A 15,240-nucleotide genomic window follows, 5' to 3' on the forward strand; every position below is an offset into this window, starting at 1 on the left:
TCTCCTGCTGCCCCCCAGTGGCCATTTGAGGACAGCGGGGAAATACAGGCCGCAAGGAGATTCTCCATGCGGGCTCAGGCTGGGTGCACTCACCGTGCCCTTAGGGCCTCAGATTCCCACCACTCACTGTCCAGATGGTTCTGGGGCAAGTGAGGTCTTCAGACTGGCCTGAGGGCCTTGCCTCCCAGCACAGATCCTGAGACCACCTGGAAGATCAGAGCCTGGAGGGCAGGACATCATAGGCAGAGCCCCAGCTGCATCTCAGCCCCCCGGACAGTGCCCAGAACATAGGCACTGAGGATACAGGGCCAATTAATGCCCAGACGCCCAGATCCTGCAGGGGTGGGCAGGGCCGTGGCAGGCCCTGGACATGGCTCAGAACCGCTTGGAGGGAAGTGTGCGGGCATCTCACAGTGGAGCCTGGGAGGTGGCGAGCAGCAGCATGGAACCCCAACAGAAGACTTGGCTAGGAAGATGCCTGGCACTCAAGGGTAGACGGCAGAGCCCAGGGGAGTAGGTTTGCCCAAGCTGGTCACCCTCACATGCCTCCTCTGCAGCCCGCTGGGCTGGGCAGAATCTTTCCCTTGTGACTACGGGCTGTGTCTCTCTGACCCCAAGCCAGCCATTCCTCACTGTGGCATCCCTACTGCGGCAGAACACTCCAAGCCTGACACTTCTCCTGAGATGACCCAGAAGCCAGACGTCTTTGAGGATTTCAAATAGGAGGGAACTGGCGTGTTAGAAGGTCCATCAGGGCTGTCCTGCAGAACTGCCTGGTAAGCTGGATATCACTGGGCACATGGGCCCCATCCACAGAGCTGGGCATCGCCACTCCCTGGCCCATTTCCTCAGCCCCATGACAAAGAGGTGCTGGAGTCAGGGAGTCCCCCACCTGTCCCTCTAACCAAAGCCAAAACTCACTGTGACCAACTCTGAACCACCCCCATCCCACCTTCCACAAGACTCCAGAAAGCTTATTGTATCTTTTTAAACACAGAAAGCATACTTAAAGAAATATTTACTCAATTTATTAACATGTTTTACTGTTTTCTTTGCTCACTGAAAATATTTTTAAACTTTTTATTTTGAAATATGGATTCATAGGAAGTTAAAGAGAGTACAGAGCAGTCCTGTGTACCATTTGCCCGGTTTCCCCGGACAGGAGTTACGTCTTCCCTAACTATAGTAGGTACAATTAAACTGGAAATGACCTGTGCTTGGTCCATTCCACTTGATCCCATGTGGACTCATGCAATCACCACTGCGATCGGAAGCTATTCCATCACCACAAAGATCTCCTCCAAGATATCCCTTTACAGTCATACCAGCCCCCACCATTCCTAACCCTTGGCAGCCACCAATCTGTTCCCTGTCTGATTTTGTCACTTCAAGAATGTTAGATAGGAAATCATGAGATGTGATCTTTTCATATATATGGATATGTTCTTCACTCTATCCAAGCCATTTCTTTTATCAACAGCTCGTGCCTTTTCACTGCTGAGTAGTATTCCATGGTATGGATGCACCACAGTTTAAATAGTCACCTACTGATGAGCATTTTGTATTTTGTTGGGTTTTTAATACCCAACCAGGGATTTTTAAAAATTGATTTGGGGGGGGAGGAAGAGAGAGACATCGATGTGAGAGAGAAACATTGATCGACTGCCTCCTGTTCACACTCTGCCTGGGGATACAACCCAAACCCTTTCCGTGTATGGGACGGAGCTACAACCAACGGAGCCACCCAGCCAGGGCTGTGGGTTTGTTTTTTCACAGAATAAAACATACTTTTCCGATCCATTACTCCCGAGTACAGAATCAGGTGAAGGAATGCCCTCGTAGAGTGCATGGCACACATCAGAAATTTCTTACTGTCCTCATTTCACCCATTTTTTGGTAATATTTTCATTGCAAACTGAAGGAAGGGAAATTACACTAAGACCCAGATCTGGGTCTGATGATGACTTGGCAACCTCCATTACTCTGCGTTCATTTTTTTAAGCTGATATATCCTGAACAAACTCAAATTACCCAGCATTAAGCAATAATGCATGTGGCATTTCCCCCCTAGCTTTTGGCGATTACAAATCAAATTGCTATGAACCTTTGTGGACATCATTTTTATATTTGCTATGTCCGTTTGGACAGTTTATTTCTCTGGAATAAATGCCAGGAGTATGGTTGCTGAGTTATATGTTAAGTATACATTTAGTTTCTTAAGAAACTGCCAAACTAGTTCCCAGAGCACCTAGTGTTTATAGTCCCACCAACAATGTGAGATTTTCAGCTCTCTGCATCCTTGCCAGCATTTATCATAATTTGTAATTTAAGCTGTTCTAATAGGTGTCTAATGACAGCTCATCATGGTTTTCATTTGCATTTCCCTAAAGGCTAGTAATGCTGAGTATCTTTCACGTGTTTGCAATTTATATCCTCTTTGGTAAAATGTCTCTTCATGTCTTTTGCCCATTTTCTGATTGGATTTCCTTTCTTTTTTACTGTTGAGTTTTGATAATTCATTATGTTCTAGTTAGGAGCCTTTTAGCAGATATGCCGTTTGCAAATATTTTCTGTCTGTAGCTTTTCTTTTCATTCTCTTAAGACTGTAGGAGCAAAAGCTCTTTGTTTCAGTTAAGTCAAATTTCCCAATTTATTTTTTATGGATTGTGCTTCTGGTCTCATGTCTTAAGAATTCTTTACCAAGCTCTGGGTCCTGAAGGTTTTCTCCTGAAAGTTGTTATAGTTTTACATTTTACATTTAAACCTATGAGCAACTTTAATTTTTGTGTAAGGTCTGACTGAGGTTCCTTTTTTGGCCTGTGGCTGCCCAATCACTCCAGCACCATTTGCTGAAGACTGTGCTTCCTCCACGGAGCTCACATTATACCTTTGTCAAAAGTGAGCGGGCAGCTGACTTCCACTGATCTATGTGCCTGTCTTTCCACCCGCACTGCCATCTTGATCACTGTGGCTTCATACTGTCTGGGGATGGTTAATGGTTCCTCATGCTTCATTCTTCTAGTAAAACCTGTTTAAGCTAGTCTAGTTCTTCTGCCTGTCCTGCTACAATTTAGAATAATTCTGTCTATGCCTAAAGATCTTACTGGGATTTTGACAGGAATTGCATTAACTCTGTATATTAATTCTCCAGTAAAACCACCTGGGCTTGGAGGTTTCTTTTTTAGGGATTTTTAAATTGTGAATTCATTATCTTTTATAGAGCTATGCAAAGTAATCTATTTCGTCTTGGGTAACTTGTGGTAATTTGTGCTTTTCAAGGAACTGGTTCATTTCATCCACTTGTCAAATTCATGTGGGCAGTTACTCACAATACCCCTTTACTGTCCTGTTGGTGTCTGGGGAGACTGTAGTGATCACCTTATTTCGTTCCTAATATTTATATTAATTTCTGTCTTTTTTTTTAATCTTTGTCTCGCTAGAGGTTAACTGTTGATTTCTGCGATGTCCCCTGGTTTCTTTGCTCACCACTTCCTCCTGCCCCCTGTGGCAGGGGCTGCTGGCTGCCTTCCCGGTGCTCATTCTACTCCCCCTCTCACGGAACCGCAACTTCAATAACGGTGGCAATGCGGCCAAGCTCACCCCTCCGTGGGCCAGTCTCTTCCTTCTCTCTCACGCCGTGAGGGGGTCCACAGATCAGGGTGGGAGCCTCTCCTGGCTGTCCCATGGAATACTGCAAGGCCCGTCTGTCACTCAAGGTTTCTGAGATGACCACCGCTGACCAAAGACTGAGCCCAGAAGGTCAGCCTCAACCTGCTCAGCCCAACTCAGGGCTTATTCATATTAAGATCACCTCTCCAGACACCCTGTCTTGAGACCCAAACCCCATAGCACCCCAAGGACCCAGAAAATATTTGGTAGATTTCTGCCACACACAGGGATCTGCTTGTTTCTATTTCCAGAATTAAAAAAAAAAAATCCACAATATATACATACGTACATACATACCTACATGTGTACAGACACAGCAGGCTCACAGAACTGCTGCTGGCTCTGTCTGGGCTCACAGAACCCAGGGTAGCGGAGACCACTTGGGAGACAAGGAGCTGACCTCACCCTACATCGCAAGGCTAAGACTGATGGGGCAGGGGGTGACTGCTCGGAGGGCAACCCAGAAGTGGTGGCAAGCTCAGACCTGACCCTGTCCAAGACCACCCTCCCACAGGGCAGGCCTGACAGGTGGGTGAGAGGACAGGGCATGCCTCAGTCGGAGTCGCAGGCCTCTTGTCCGGTGCTGGCATCCACTGCAGAGGCCAGGCTGTCCTCCTGGCCTTTCAGCCTCTCACCTGGATGGACGGCAGACAGGAATGGTAGAGAGGGGCCCTGTGCTTGGGTTGCCACCCATAGGACAGGGACCCCACCTTGTCAGGCCCTGTACTTACGGATCAGCTCGGCGATGGCCCTCTGGGTGCGCTTTTCTAGTTTCTCCAGCTTCTTGGCTACGTCTCTTTTGAGGTCCCTACAGCAGGGAGGTGGAGGGAAGCCTGAGGCTGAAAGCTGGCCCAGTGTGGCCTCGAGGCCCACCTTGCCTGCAGCCCCTCAGGCATCAGGAATCATACTCAGTTGTCTGCAGAGACTGTCCTGGGAACAGGCCAGGATGCCCCTCTCCCTCCTGCATCCCAAACCCAGCATCAGCCATCCTTCCCAGGCCCGGGGAGGCAGGGGCCAGCCCGCAGACCCACCAACACAGGGGACTGGGACCAGTGTGCAAAGGTGGCTAGTTTCTCAGGGGACCCCTCGTGGCCTGGCCCCTCAGTTGCTGTCAGGGAGTGGCCTGCCCAGCCCACTGTGAGCATCAGGAATCATACTCAGTTGTCCGCAGAGACTGTCCTGGGAACAGGCCAGGATGCCCCTCTCCCTCCTCCTGCAGCCACTGCTCACTCCACCCCTAGGAGCTTCCAGTGCACACACAGCCCCGTCTCCCTGGCCTGGGTTTCCTAGGATAAAGGCCCCATGCTTTTGTTTCATCAAATTCGAACACTCTCCTCTGGTGCTGTGCCTGACACAGACTTAGACAAGAGGCATGGGGCCATACCTCTGGCGCAAGGTAAGGCCCAGGCCACCCTCTCTCACCCCCTTTCTCAGCCAGTCACAGGGGCACCGGGGAAGGCTGAGGGTGCTCATTTCAAAGAGGGAACTGAGGCCAAAGGGGACCAGGCTAGTTGGTGGCAGAACTGGGACAGAAACCTACGCCTGCCCTTCCCACCATCTTTCCTCCACCCTGCAGCTCCCTGAAGGCAAAGGTCAGCTTTGCTCAAAGGGGCTCTCTGAGGTGGGGCAGGTCCTCCCCCTTCTTGAGGGGACTGCTGCTCCCGCTCTACCTGAGCCCTTCCCACCCTCCAGGTGTCACCCTGTCACTTCCCTCTCACTCTGTTTCTGTCCTTAGCACTGACTTCGGACAGGACTGATCTGCGTTGCCACACGTCTGCTGTCTGTCTCCCCACTGTGTGGGTGGAAAGGCCTGGCTGCGGCTGCTGCCCGGCACCGAGAGCGCCTGCCCCACTCGGTGTGCACTAGTCCTCCCCCCGCGACACTCACCAATCAGGCTTCCGGGGTGCGAGGTTGGCCAGGTCCTGGGAAGGGAGGAGACACATGTCAGGGCCAGAGGGGCCCAGCCCCAAAGGAAGTAGGGAAATGGGGCAGAGGTAGAAAAATGGGAGAAAGAAAAGGAGGGAGAAAGGGGTGAGGGGAAGCAGAGGTGGGCAGGGTAAAGAGAAGCAAAGAGAAGGGACGGGAAAGGAGGGGAAGGGAGAGCAGGTACAGGAGAAAAGGACCCACAGAAGGAGCCAGAACCAGCCACCAGCTGCCCCAGCCCCAGACTCACAACTTCCTCGATGACAGGCTCTGGCTTGGCGGCCTCCAGCTGCTCCTTCACCTTCTCTTCCACTAGAGGGCGCAAGACAACAATGGAGGCCTGTGGCAGAGGCTTTGCCACTCCCGGTGGTGACACTATACACTCTGAGCTCTCTTGTCCCCACCTCTCCCCTTGGCCCCCAGCACAGGCAGCTCAGAAGGAAGGGCAGAGTTTCCCAGGATGAAAGCAATCCCAGAGCAAAGGAGGGCCACCAGCAGGCAGCCCGCTGGAGTAGACAGAGCCCAGACTCCCTGTCCCCAGGTGTGAGACAAGAGAGGTGCCTGGATACATCCAAAGAATGGTTCTGTGCAGGGCCTGGAGGACTGGCTCCTCCCAGAATCCCCAGGGGCTCCTGGGCTCTGAGGATGTCCCCTGTGTTGTGGATTGGCCAGGCATAGGTAGCTTTCTTCCCATCTCACTTAGAGGTGTGCTCCAAGACCAGGGGACAGCCACTGGAGGTGCACAGCCACTGGAAGTACACTCAGCTGCTGACTGCACCATGGGCCTCCAGGCAGTGTGACCAGGAGGGCCCTACCCTGTGGGTACAGATGCTGGGAGCACTAACACCAAAACTGGGCCCCACAGGCGTCCTCCAGCCCCCGTCGCGGTGCCCCATGTTCCCTCACGGCCCCCCTGCCCTGCCTCACCCCTTTCAGTCACAGACGCTGACCCCGAGGCATGGGATCAGCTCCCCATTCCTCTCCTCTGTCCTGCCTTACTGCCCTCCCCCCACGGTGCCACTGGACCCACCACAGTGGGGCCCAAAACACCTGGGACACATGGGGATTTCAGAGGCAAAGGAGATGAGGAAGCAGACTGGGGTGTGGCCAAATGGGCAACACTTTACTGTTTTACAAGGTAATTGTATTTGCTTACTTATTACTCACAGAACTGATAACAAAAACAAAGAGTAAAAAGAGCCAGGGACCTGCATGATAAGGGGCCCAGCACCTCCCGCGCGGGTGGCTACGGACAGGCCACTGTTGGCCAGATGCTCCTGGCTACTGTGCTGCTGCGGCACCCGGGGAGACTGCAGCCCCTGGGCTGGCAGGCCCTCACCCACCCACAAGGACCAGTCTCCCCACCCTCGGTATCCTGGTGCTGTTGCACCTTGACCCTGGAGGGCATCTGCCTACCCAATGCTCTCTTAGCACCTAAATGATTGGCCTCTCGTCAGGGTCTCTCACTCTGACCCTTCAAGGGTCCTGGGGCCACTTTCCACTTCTCAGCCCTGAGGGTTCCTCTGAGATGTGACCTCTTCCCTCCAAGGCCCCTGAGAGGCCGCCCAGTCGGGTGTGAGCAGGACAGAGCCCTGACTGCTTCTCTGCGGTCACCCAACACTATCCACTGTGCACCTGCCATGAGATGCTGACGGAGGGTCCTAGACATCCAACTTCCAGCCCTGGCACTGCCAACTGTTCTATAAGAGAGGGTGACACCTTCCAAGGCAAAGGCAGCTGACAGTGCCCCGGAGCAGACATGTGGCGATTCAGCCCACCTACCAGCCACTGGTTTGGCCTGGGGCACCCTCCTCCTCTTCAGGTCCTCATCCTCGGGAACGTAGTTCCGCAGCCTGAGTTCCCTGAGAGAGCAGAGATAGAGAGAGGGTCAGAGACACCGCCCTGTTTTTATGAAGTCACACAGCAAAGCTCCTGGTTGAGTTACTCCTGAAGACGAAGCTAATTGTCACCCATGGTTCCCCAAGCCCGGCCTCCTCCTCAGAGCCTTCGTGCCCAGCGGCCACTGGTACAAGTCCCTCAACTACTGCTGGCAAGGGTCTGTGTGTGCTGGGAGTGGCTGGCAAGGCTGAGAAAGCCACGGTCCACATGGGCAGCCACGAGAGCTGCACAGCCCTATCCCTGCAAAAGGGTCTTTAAAACATCACCAGGACAGACCCTAAGACCTCTGTGAAGGGGGACCAGAATCACACACTAGGACTGCCAGCGCCCACAGTGTCTGTCCTCTTAGCTGAGTCTCTGGCAGAACTGGCTGCACTCACTGGGGGCCCCCTGGCTCGGCAGCTCAACAGTTCTACACCCATACAGAGGAGGGGCCCCGGATACTCCATAGCAGGGCAGAGGGCTCCTGGGGCTACTTCTTAGTAAGGAGAGCGCTACTGGGTCAGACCATCCAGGCCCTGGGGGAGGCAGAGGTGGCCCCCACCTGCCAGCCAGGTGAGGCTGCAGTGTGGGTCCTCGCCCTTCCACTGCCTCCCTGAGCCTTTTTGGGGACTGCTGCCCCTCAGAAGTCCTGGGCCTCCAGGACGGGACATTTTCCCAACAGCAGGGCTCCCACAGTCTCACCTACCAAACCCTCTGTGGGCCAGGCCACCGAAGTGCTGCTGCCTCCCTAGCTCTGGCAGACAGGCCTTTCCAGAGGTGAGGCGCAGGTGCCTATGACCACACAGCTGGCAAGTGGCAGCGGTCTGGACCTGGGGAATTCCTATTATCAAATTCAGTCCCCTATTCACCAGCACCATCTGCCTTGCCTTCCCTGCCAGGGCCCGAGGCACCAGCCCCAGGGCTAGGCTGAACCTCTGTGCCCAGGGGGCAGTGCCAGTATGGCTGTGGAGGAAGCCTGCTGCCCACTCTAAGGAGCAGGGACACCCTCCCTGGGCCCCTGCCCCTCGTGCCTGCCCCAGGCCTCAGGTGAGTGTCATGTCAGGTTGCAGTGGGTGTGACCCATGCACTGACTTCCCTTCACAACAGGGTGGGGAGAAAAGCAGAAGAGAAACTGGGTGTGGGAAGCAAACTGCAGGGATTAGTGGGAAAAAAGCTGTCACTCTCAAACTGGGCTCTGTGAGAAATGTGTGAAGAGAGTTGGGTGGGAACTGTACACAGGACTCAGAGCAGCAAGAACCCTCGCCCATCACCTGCCCCGGGCTTCAGCAGAACAGCTGGCCTGAGGGAGGGACTCAGCAGGGGTACAGAGCAGGGGGACAAGGGGACTCCAGAAGCAACTGGAAAGCTGCATAGCTAGGCACATACTTGCCTCTGGCTGGATCCCATAATTCAGAGAGGGTACTGGGGAAACAGCTTTAGGGTAGCCTGGGGCTCTCTGGGCGTCTTAAGGTTTGGAAAGACAATGCAGGAAGTACAGAAGTTGTGCCCAGGAAATGCAAAGAGAGCAGAAATGTGGCTGGGTCAGGGAGGCGAACTCCAAAGTAACTTTCGTTGTCTTTGTGGCAAAGCGACCAGGTGATGCCAGTTCACATCCTACTGAGTCTCCTTAAAATGGGGAACAGCCCTTTTCATTTCCTCCTCCGCTTCCTCCCATCTGGGGAGACCTGTCAAGTGCCCAAACAGGTATGGTGACCACTATGAGTCTTCCTCAAGGCCAGTGGCATGGCTCCAGGCTGGCTGGCCCGCAGATTCTGGGGAAATCACCCCTAAGGGGTGTTTTTCACACCAGAAAGGGGAGGAGAGAGTGATGTTCTCTGTAAAATGTGAAGCCCAGGAACAGAGCTCTAGAATGCCAAAGTGAAAGGAAGCTTCCAGATTATCTGGTCCAACCCCTTCACTACCAGAGGGTCTCAGAGAAAGTCTATGCTGCACACACACCCCCGCTGGGGAGAGGCCAGAATGGGGCAGTCCCGTGTGGCCTCACAGGTCAGATGAAGAGTTGGTGTGAGATCTCCTCACAGTCACAGATCTGGGGAGGTCAAGCCCAGAATAGGCCTGCAGGCTTCTGGAGACCAGCTCTGGCAGCAGACATCAGCAACTCAGCACAGAGGGCTTTCTTTCAGTTGGAACATCCAGAGTAAACACAGGGGCGCTTCCAGGACCCTTCCCCCCATAAGTCGTTTGCTTTAGGCTCGGCACATGGAAACGCCCCTATGCTCCCAACGTAAATAACGAGGCCTTGTTTGGTGCTGCCAGAGGCTAGACCCAAGAGGCCCATGAAAACAGGTGAGGCAACAGTTCCAAATGGGACCCACAACTGCTCCAGAGCCTGGCCTCGTCCTTTCCTTAAAGACGCATTAAAATGTTCAAACTCCAAGGCTACTTACTTCTAAGGTTGCTGCCTTTCATAGAAATAGTAACAAAATAAGGACAAACAAAAACCAAAGAGTTCCATATAAAAATGCTTCTGGTGGTATAATTTTAACAGCCATGGGGCAGAGCACCCAAGAGTAGTATGGCCAAGACCCAGCGGACACAGGAGAGCCTGGGACGTGCAATCACAACACCTGGCTATGAGGGGGGAAAAATTATTAGGTACGGTACAAGATCGGGATGGAACACGGACACTGGAGACAGATGGGCTATGGAGGGATGTTTTTGTTTGGTGATTGTTCATTATTTTAATTTAGAACACTTGACAGAAGGCTGAACAGCAAATGAAACTTAAAGAACCCAGCGGCTTCCCACTGCCCACCCAAGACTCTGGTAGGGCCCAACCCAGGGTCTCTAAAACCAATCCTGCCTGAAAATGCATAGCTAATGCTCACTTAGAGAACTAGAAACAGCTGATATGCCCAAAATTAAGGGCTGAAAATAAATTATGGTAGTGATCTCAAAGAAATATTAAGTAGCCGATGAGAATTTCATAAAAATATACTGATCAAAAGACAGTCACGACATGGTATGTGAAAGCGGTTATAAAACAGTAAGACACATACCCATTAGTCCGTGTTTTCTAAATTTTCTACAATTGAAAAACCTAAAATTTATCAATTCAAATTTTAGAAAAGGAGAGGGTAAAGCAGTTAAGCTGAATCCCAAAGGGCCGAGAAAATGACACGGGGCTGGCCACACTAGCTGCCTGGGGCCCAGATGGTGGGGGAACAGGAACCTGCAGTCTGCTGCCCCCACCTTCCTGGGGCCCAACATATCACACTGACCACTCGGGCAGGTGGATGGTGCCTGACCTCACCAGGCCACCCCTGCAGCAGGCTGCCAAAGAGAGGCCTTCCTCTTTTCACCACAAAGCCTCCCTGCTGCCTGCCCCTGCAGCCCCAGTAGAGAGGGCATGTGGGACAAAGGCAAGAGCACCTCCCCCTTCAGGGGCAGCACTGAGAGTGAGGGTGGTGGAGAGGAGTGGGACCTGCCCGCCTGCCTGGGGAGCTTGCAGGCAGAGGGCAGGAATGACCCCATTTCCCCATTTGGGACATGATGGAACTGGAGGGTCTATACATCAACAGGGTCGAGGGGAGCGGAGGGGTCCCAGGGGCCTCCATGCCCTTATGTTGGGAGATCTCAGACACATTACCAGCATGAACTGTGGTTTCCTCACCTCATGGACCACACCCACCCCCAGAACAAGGAGTAGGACTTAATGAGAAGGGCTCTGGCAGCACTGAAGGTCATGACGGAAGATCAAGACTTGTTTCTAGACAGAAAGGACCCAGCTGATTTCCCACCCTGCCCACACAGAGGGAAGTGCCCGCCGGGTCACACGGGGAGTCTGCTTCCCACTGCTTTCCATGACGCACCTTCCTGAAACCAGTTCTCTCTTGATTCATTCGCCCACATTCTGGGGCCTATTCCTGAGCTACAGGATCAGGAAAAACAGGGTGACAGCAGGTGTCAGTGCTGCTGCCTCAGCATAAATCCTGGAGCCACGGTCCGGCCCCACTGCCCCTGCCGGAGCACCCCGTCCTGGAGCAGGGGGTGGGAGTGGTAGCTGCTCTGGCTGTTACCACGAGAGTGGGGCAACATTTGCCGAATCAAGCTGATGTCACGGATCTGCGAGCACACCCTGCTTCAGACACCATTCTGGGGACCCAACCCACAGAGGAGGGAAGGCCTGGCATTTGCCAGCCTAAAGGGTTTGGGCACCAGGCCAGGGCTGGGCTGGGCCTTAGCTGGGGTGGAACCCCTCTCCACATGGAGTGGGAGAACCAGTTTTCCATCCTGAAGGAAGCAGGCTAGTACCACTTTCTCCTGCAGGGCAGGACAGCCACTCCAGGGTGAAGCACTGTCCCTGAACGGTGACTGCTCCAGCTGAGGGTAGACTTGATCCAAAGCCAGAGGGAGGCAGCAGTTGTGGGGGTTGAGGGTTTGGGGCTTGTTCAGGCACTTTAACAAGACACGCTCCCCTGGCCAGTGCCCGGCGGAGTGTGCAATGCCTTCCCTCTCCTCCCACCTGGCAGGGTGACCATGACCCTCAACCACAAACCCTACCTAGACACGCCTCCACAGCACATATGGGCAGAACTGCCATCAGGAGGAAGTGACTGAGGGGAAAAAAAAACAAAGCAGCTGGCACAAATGCCCCTCTCTATAGCCAGCTTTCCAGGGTGCCAGATCACACCTTATTTGAGGCACTCAGAGAGGCTGAGTTAGAGATAAGTCATGGACGCCCCTGCAGAATAAGCCACAAGAGGGAAGATCTGGCTCAGAGGAGAAGCAGGGGCCCTTCTGGGGGTGGGAACATGTCTTTCCTTCCCACAGAATGGAGCCTGGGCTGAGGGACCTGGACGGGGCTGACTCCCACCCGATGAGGATTTGGTTGTATGAGGACGGGGCAGGGTTTATCCTAAAGAGAGCAATAAAAACTTAAAATTTTTTTTTGATCTAGAGAATCCATGCAATTCCAATCAAAATTCTAGCAAGCTTTTTTATAGATAGAGCCAATTCTACAATTTATAAGGAAAGGCAAAGGGAGCCTGAACAGCCAAGATTCTGAGGTCTCCTTGGGCAGATGGGCAGAGAGGAAGGTGGGCAACTGCCCAGCATGGCTGCTGAGGGGTGAGGTCCTAGGGTACCTGCCTCCAATCCTGCTGGAGTCCCATTTCCTCAGCCACAAACTGAGGAACTGCACTGGCCCCACAGTGTTAACTGGGCCAACAACTGAATCTGTTAAATGAAACCATTTATTTGCTGAGGGTGCTATATTGTACCACGTAAGGGAAGCTCTGCAAAGGGGTCTTAACCACTAATTTCTTGGTTACATATGCTTATTTCTACTCTCATCCAACCACCTTGCTGTTCTCCCAACTGCCGCCTTATTTGCAAAGTTAGCACAGGCCATATGTAGAAGTTAATTTCGCCTTTTCCAGGTGCGTCTGGAGCCCTTCAGCTCTGTCTCTCAGGAGGGCCCCAAAGTTTCTTCCTTCTGCCCATGCCTCAGCACCAGCCAGGTAAACAGCTGTGCATTTGCTCCATTCCCTAGTAGGGAAGTAAGTTTGCCTTTACCCATCTTTCAGCTGAAGATCCTCAAGTGAGGAGGCTCACGGAGCCAACGTGACTTGCCTAAGGATGGTGTGAACACACTTGGTAAACTGCCAAGTCAGGTGCATACACGCACACCCCTGTGAACTTGAAAAGGCCCCAGCTCCTTGGAGATGAGCTTCTGAATAGGGCAGAGATGAGGGGCCTGTGCATGGGGAGGGTTCCACTTACACTGGTGAAGGTGATACGAGGCCATGGCATTAGGAAGGTCTGCTCCTGGGTGAGCATCCTTCCCCTCGCGCTGCACCCCCTCAACAAACAGCCCACACAGGTTGGCTTTCTCAGGGCACCAAGATCCACCCCGAAGTGAGCAGGTGCCCACACAGGCCCTGTGCCTGAAGGAAATGGCTCAGGGCAAAGGCCACCAAGGCCACCTGTCCATGCAGACAGCAAGTCTGGCCCCAAGCAGAGCTCCACTGCTGCCCTGTGGCCCGAGCTCAGCACTGGGCACAATGTGCTAACAGACATGAAGGTTCCCCCAGCTCATGAAGACCCACCAAAGAGCCCCTTCCTGCCCCCCACACAGCTTCCAAAACTGTGTCCCAGGCATTTCCGATGCAGAGTAGCTTCTGAATCTCTGGGGAGGTCCCAGCCCTCATGCACCTGCAACCACAGGGGGAGAGAGTTCTCTTCAGGCAACTTAGGTCGACTCAACCAGATGGCAGGATTTGGCAAAATAAGATCAATACTATACGTGAACTACTGAGGGGGATGGGAAAACAGAGGCAGAGAAAGAAGTTGAGGCCTCTGAGCAGAGCTCTAGAGGGAGACTAACCTGTTAAAGGAGGATCGAGAAAAGGAATACCAGCTGAGAGGACAGCTTAGAGATGACACCGTCAGGAAATGCTGAGTGGCCAGGGTGGTTAAGGGAAACCAGAGGAGACCGGCCCAGGATGGATGGCCCAGGCCAAGATCACACACCAGGGCGAGTCTGCACCCAGTTCTGCAGGTGCTGTAGAGCTGAGCCACGCGAGGGCATTGAGGAGAGCGAGGAGACATAATGTAGGGGTTGGAAGAAAAGGCTGGTGGCTAAGGCTCAGATGGCCAAAGGGGGATGGGTGCAGAAGGCTCCAGCCAGGGAGAAGGGAGCCGTTTTCAGGGCTAAGCAGGGCAGCCATGGGGCAGAGAGGAGGAGCCGGAGACTCTGAACACAGGGTTGGGAGGGTGTGAGAACCGACAGGGCTGGAGAAGATGCAGGGCGGGGAGCTGCTGTGGGCATTACCTGTGCTTCTCGCCCTCCTCCTCCCCCTCTCTGAGCTGTTTGGTCTTTGGTTCCTCATCTTCCTTGTCCTGCAAAGAAGGGGGGAAACAGCTGCTCAGATGAACATTCCTACCCCCAGTCCCCAGGAGAGGGGTTCCAGCCTCCGGGGGGGCACAGGCCTGCTATGCCCGACATCACAACGCTAAAGCCTCACTCCTTACCCCTCACTCCCTGGCAGAATTCAAAACAAGACCCCAGTCCAGGCCCAGGCCCAGAGCGGCCCCCAGAGACCACTAGCAGGAGGAGCCAGGAGGTTTTAGGTGGTGAGAGCGCAGCTGGTCAGTGCCACAGAGGGTTCACGCTGGCAGGCTACCAGCCACCTTCATGAGTCTGAATGGAGCCACCGCTGAGCGGGGAGAGACTGCGGAAGAGTAGTCACCAGCAATCTGGGGAGGACAGACCTACCAGTTCCTGTTCCAGAAACACCTCTGTGGTTCCCGTCAGGAGAGGCATAACCCAAACTCGGCCCAGGCTTGTACAGAAGGCTCCAGCCAGGGAGAAGGGAGCCCCTGCAATGTATTTGGGGAAACGGAGGGAAGAGGAACTAGCTTAAAGTTTCTATGGGAAAAACGCCTTCTAAATCTAGTCTGGCCCCTGCCCTGACCTCTCTGTAAGTCTAGAGAAGTCACATCTCTCAGCCTTGACACCGGATGCTTGTTCTCAGGTGCACCAAGGGCCCCACAGAAAGACACTACCACACTGTTTCCAACTGCGGCAGAAAAGCCTTCCTGGGCTTTCCCTCAACCTGCTACTGCTGTGAGATCAGTCTCACCCTGCACACAAATATACACACGGGAGGTGTGCACATGTGTGTCCACGTCAACATGTACGTGTGTCCAAATGAGTATGACCATGCCCTCAGTGCATGCCAGAGGCTCTAGAACAGAGCCTGCCCAGGATCCGCCTGCATGTCAGGGGTGGCCCTCCAGGGG

The 15,240-nt window shown here is 53.6% G+C and overlaps 1 protein-coding gene across 5 annotated transcripts in view; it reads right to left on the reverse strand.

Annotated features, from left to right (window-relative positions):
• Window positions 1–1,006: 1,006 nt before the first annotated feature.
• Window positions 1,007–15,240, reverse strand: part of CCDC12 (coiled-coil domain containing 12) — a 37,607-nt gene continuing 23,373 nt past the window's right edge. For 4 of the 5 annotated variants that reach the window (XM_081160253.1, XM_081160255.1, XM_081160256.1 and 1 more), the window contains 6 exons: window positions 14,270–14,337; window positions 7,375–7,454; window positions 5,843–5,904; window positions 5,557–5,591; window positions 4,401–4,477; window positions 1,007–4,304 (listed from right to left, as the gene is read on the reverse strand). In XM_081160253.1, the coding sequence (XP_081016379.1) occupies window positions 4,222–4,304; window positions 4,401–4,477; window positions 5,557–5,591; window positions 5,843–5,904; window positions 7,375–7,454; window positions 14,270–14,337 (405 nt within the window). In that variant the 3' untranslated portion in view covers window positions 1,007–4,221. Of the gene's footprint in view, window positions 4,305–4,400; window positions 4,478–5,556; window positions 5,592–5,842; window positions 5,905–7,374; window positions 7,455–14,269; window positions 14,338–14,713; window positions 14,893–15,240 lie in introns of those variants that run through there. The other variant, XM_081160254.1, reaches the window with a different exon arrangement.

Source organism: Miniopterus schreibersii, assembly GCF_964146895.1.
Source record: "Miniopterus schreibersii genome assembly, chromosome: 15".
Classification (NCBI taxonomy): Eukaryota; Metazoa; Chordata; class Mammalia; order Chiroptera; family Miniopteridae; genus Miniopterus; species Miniopterus schreibersii.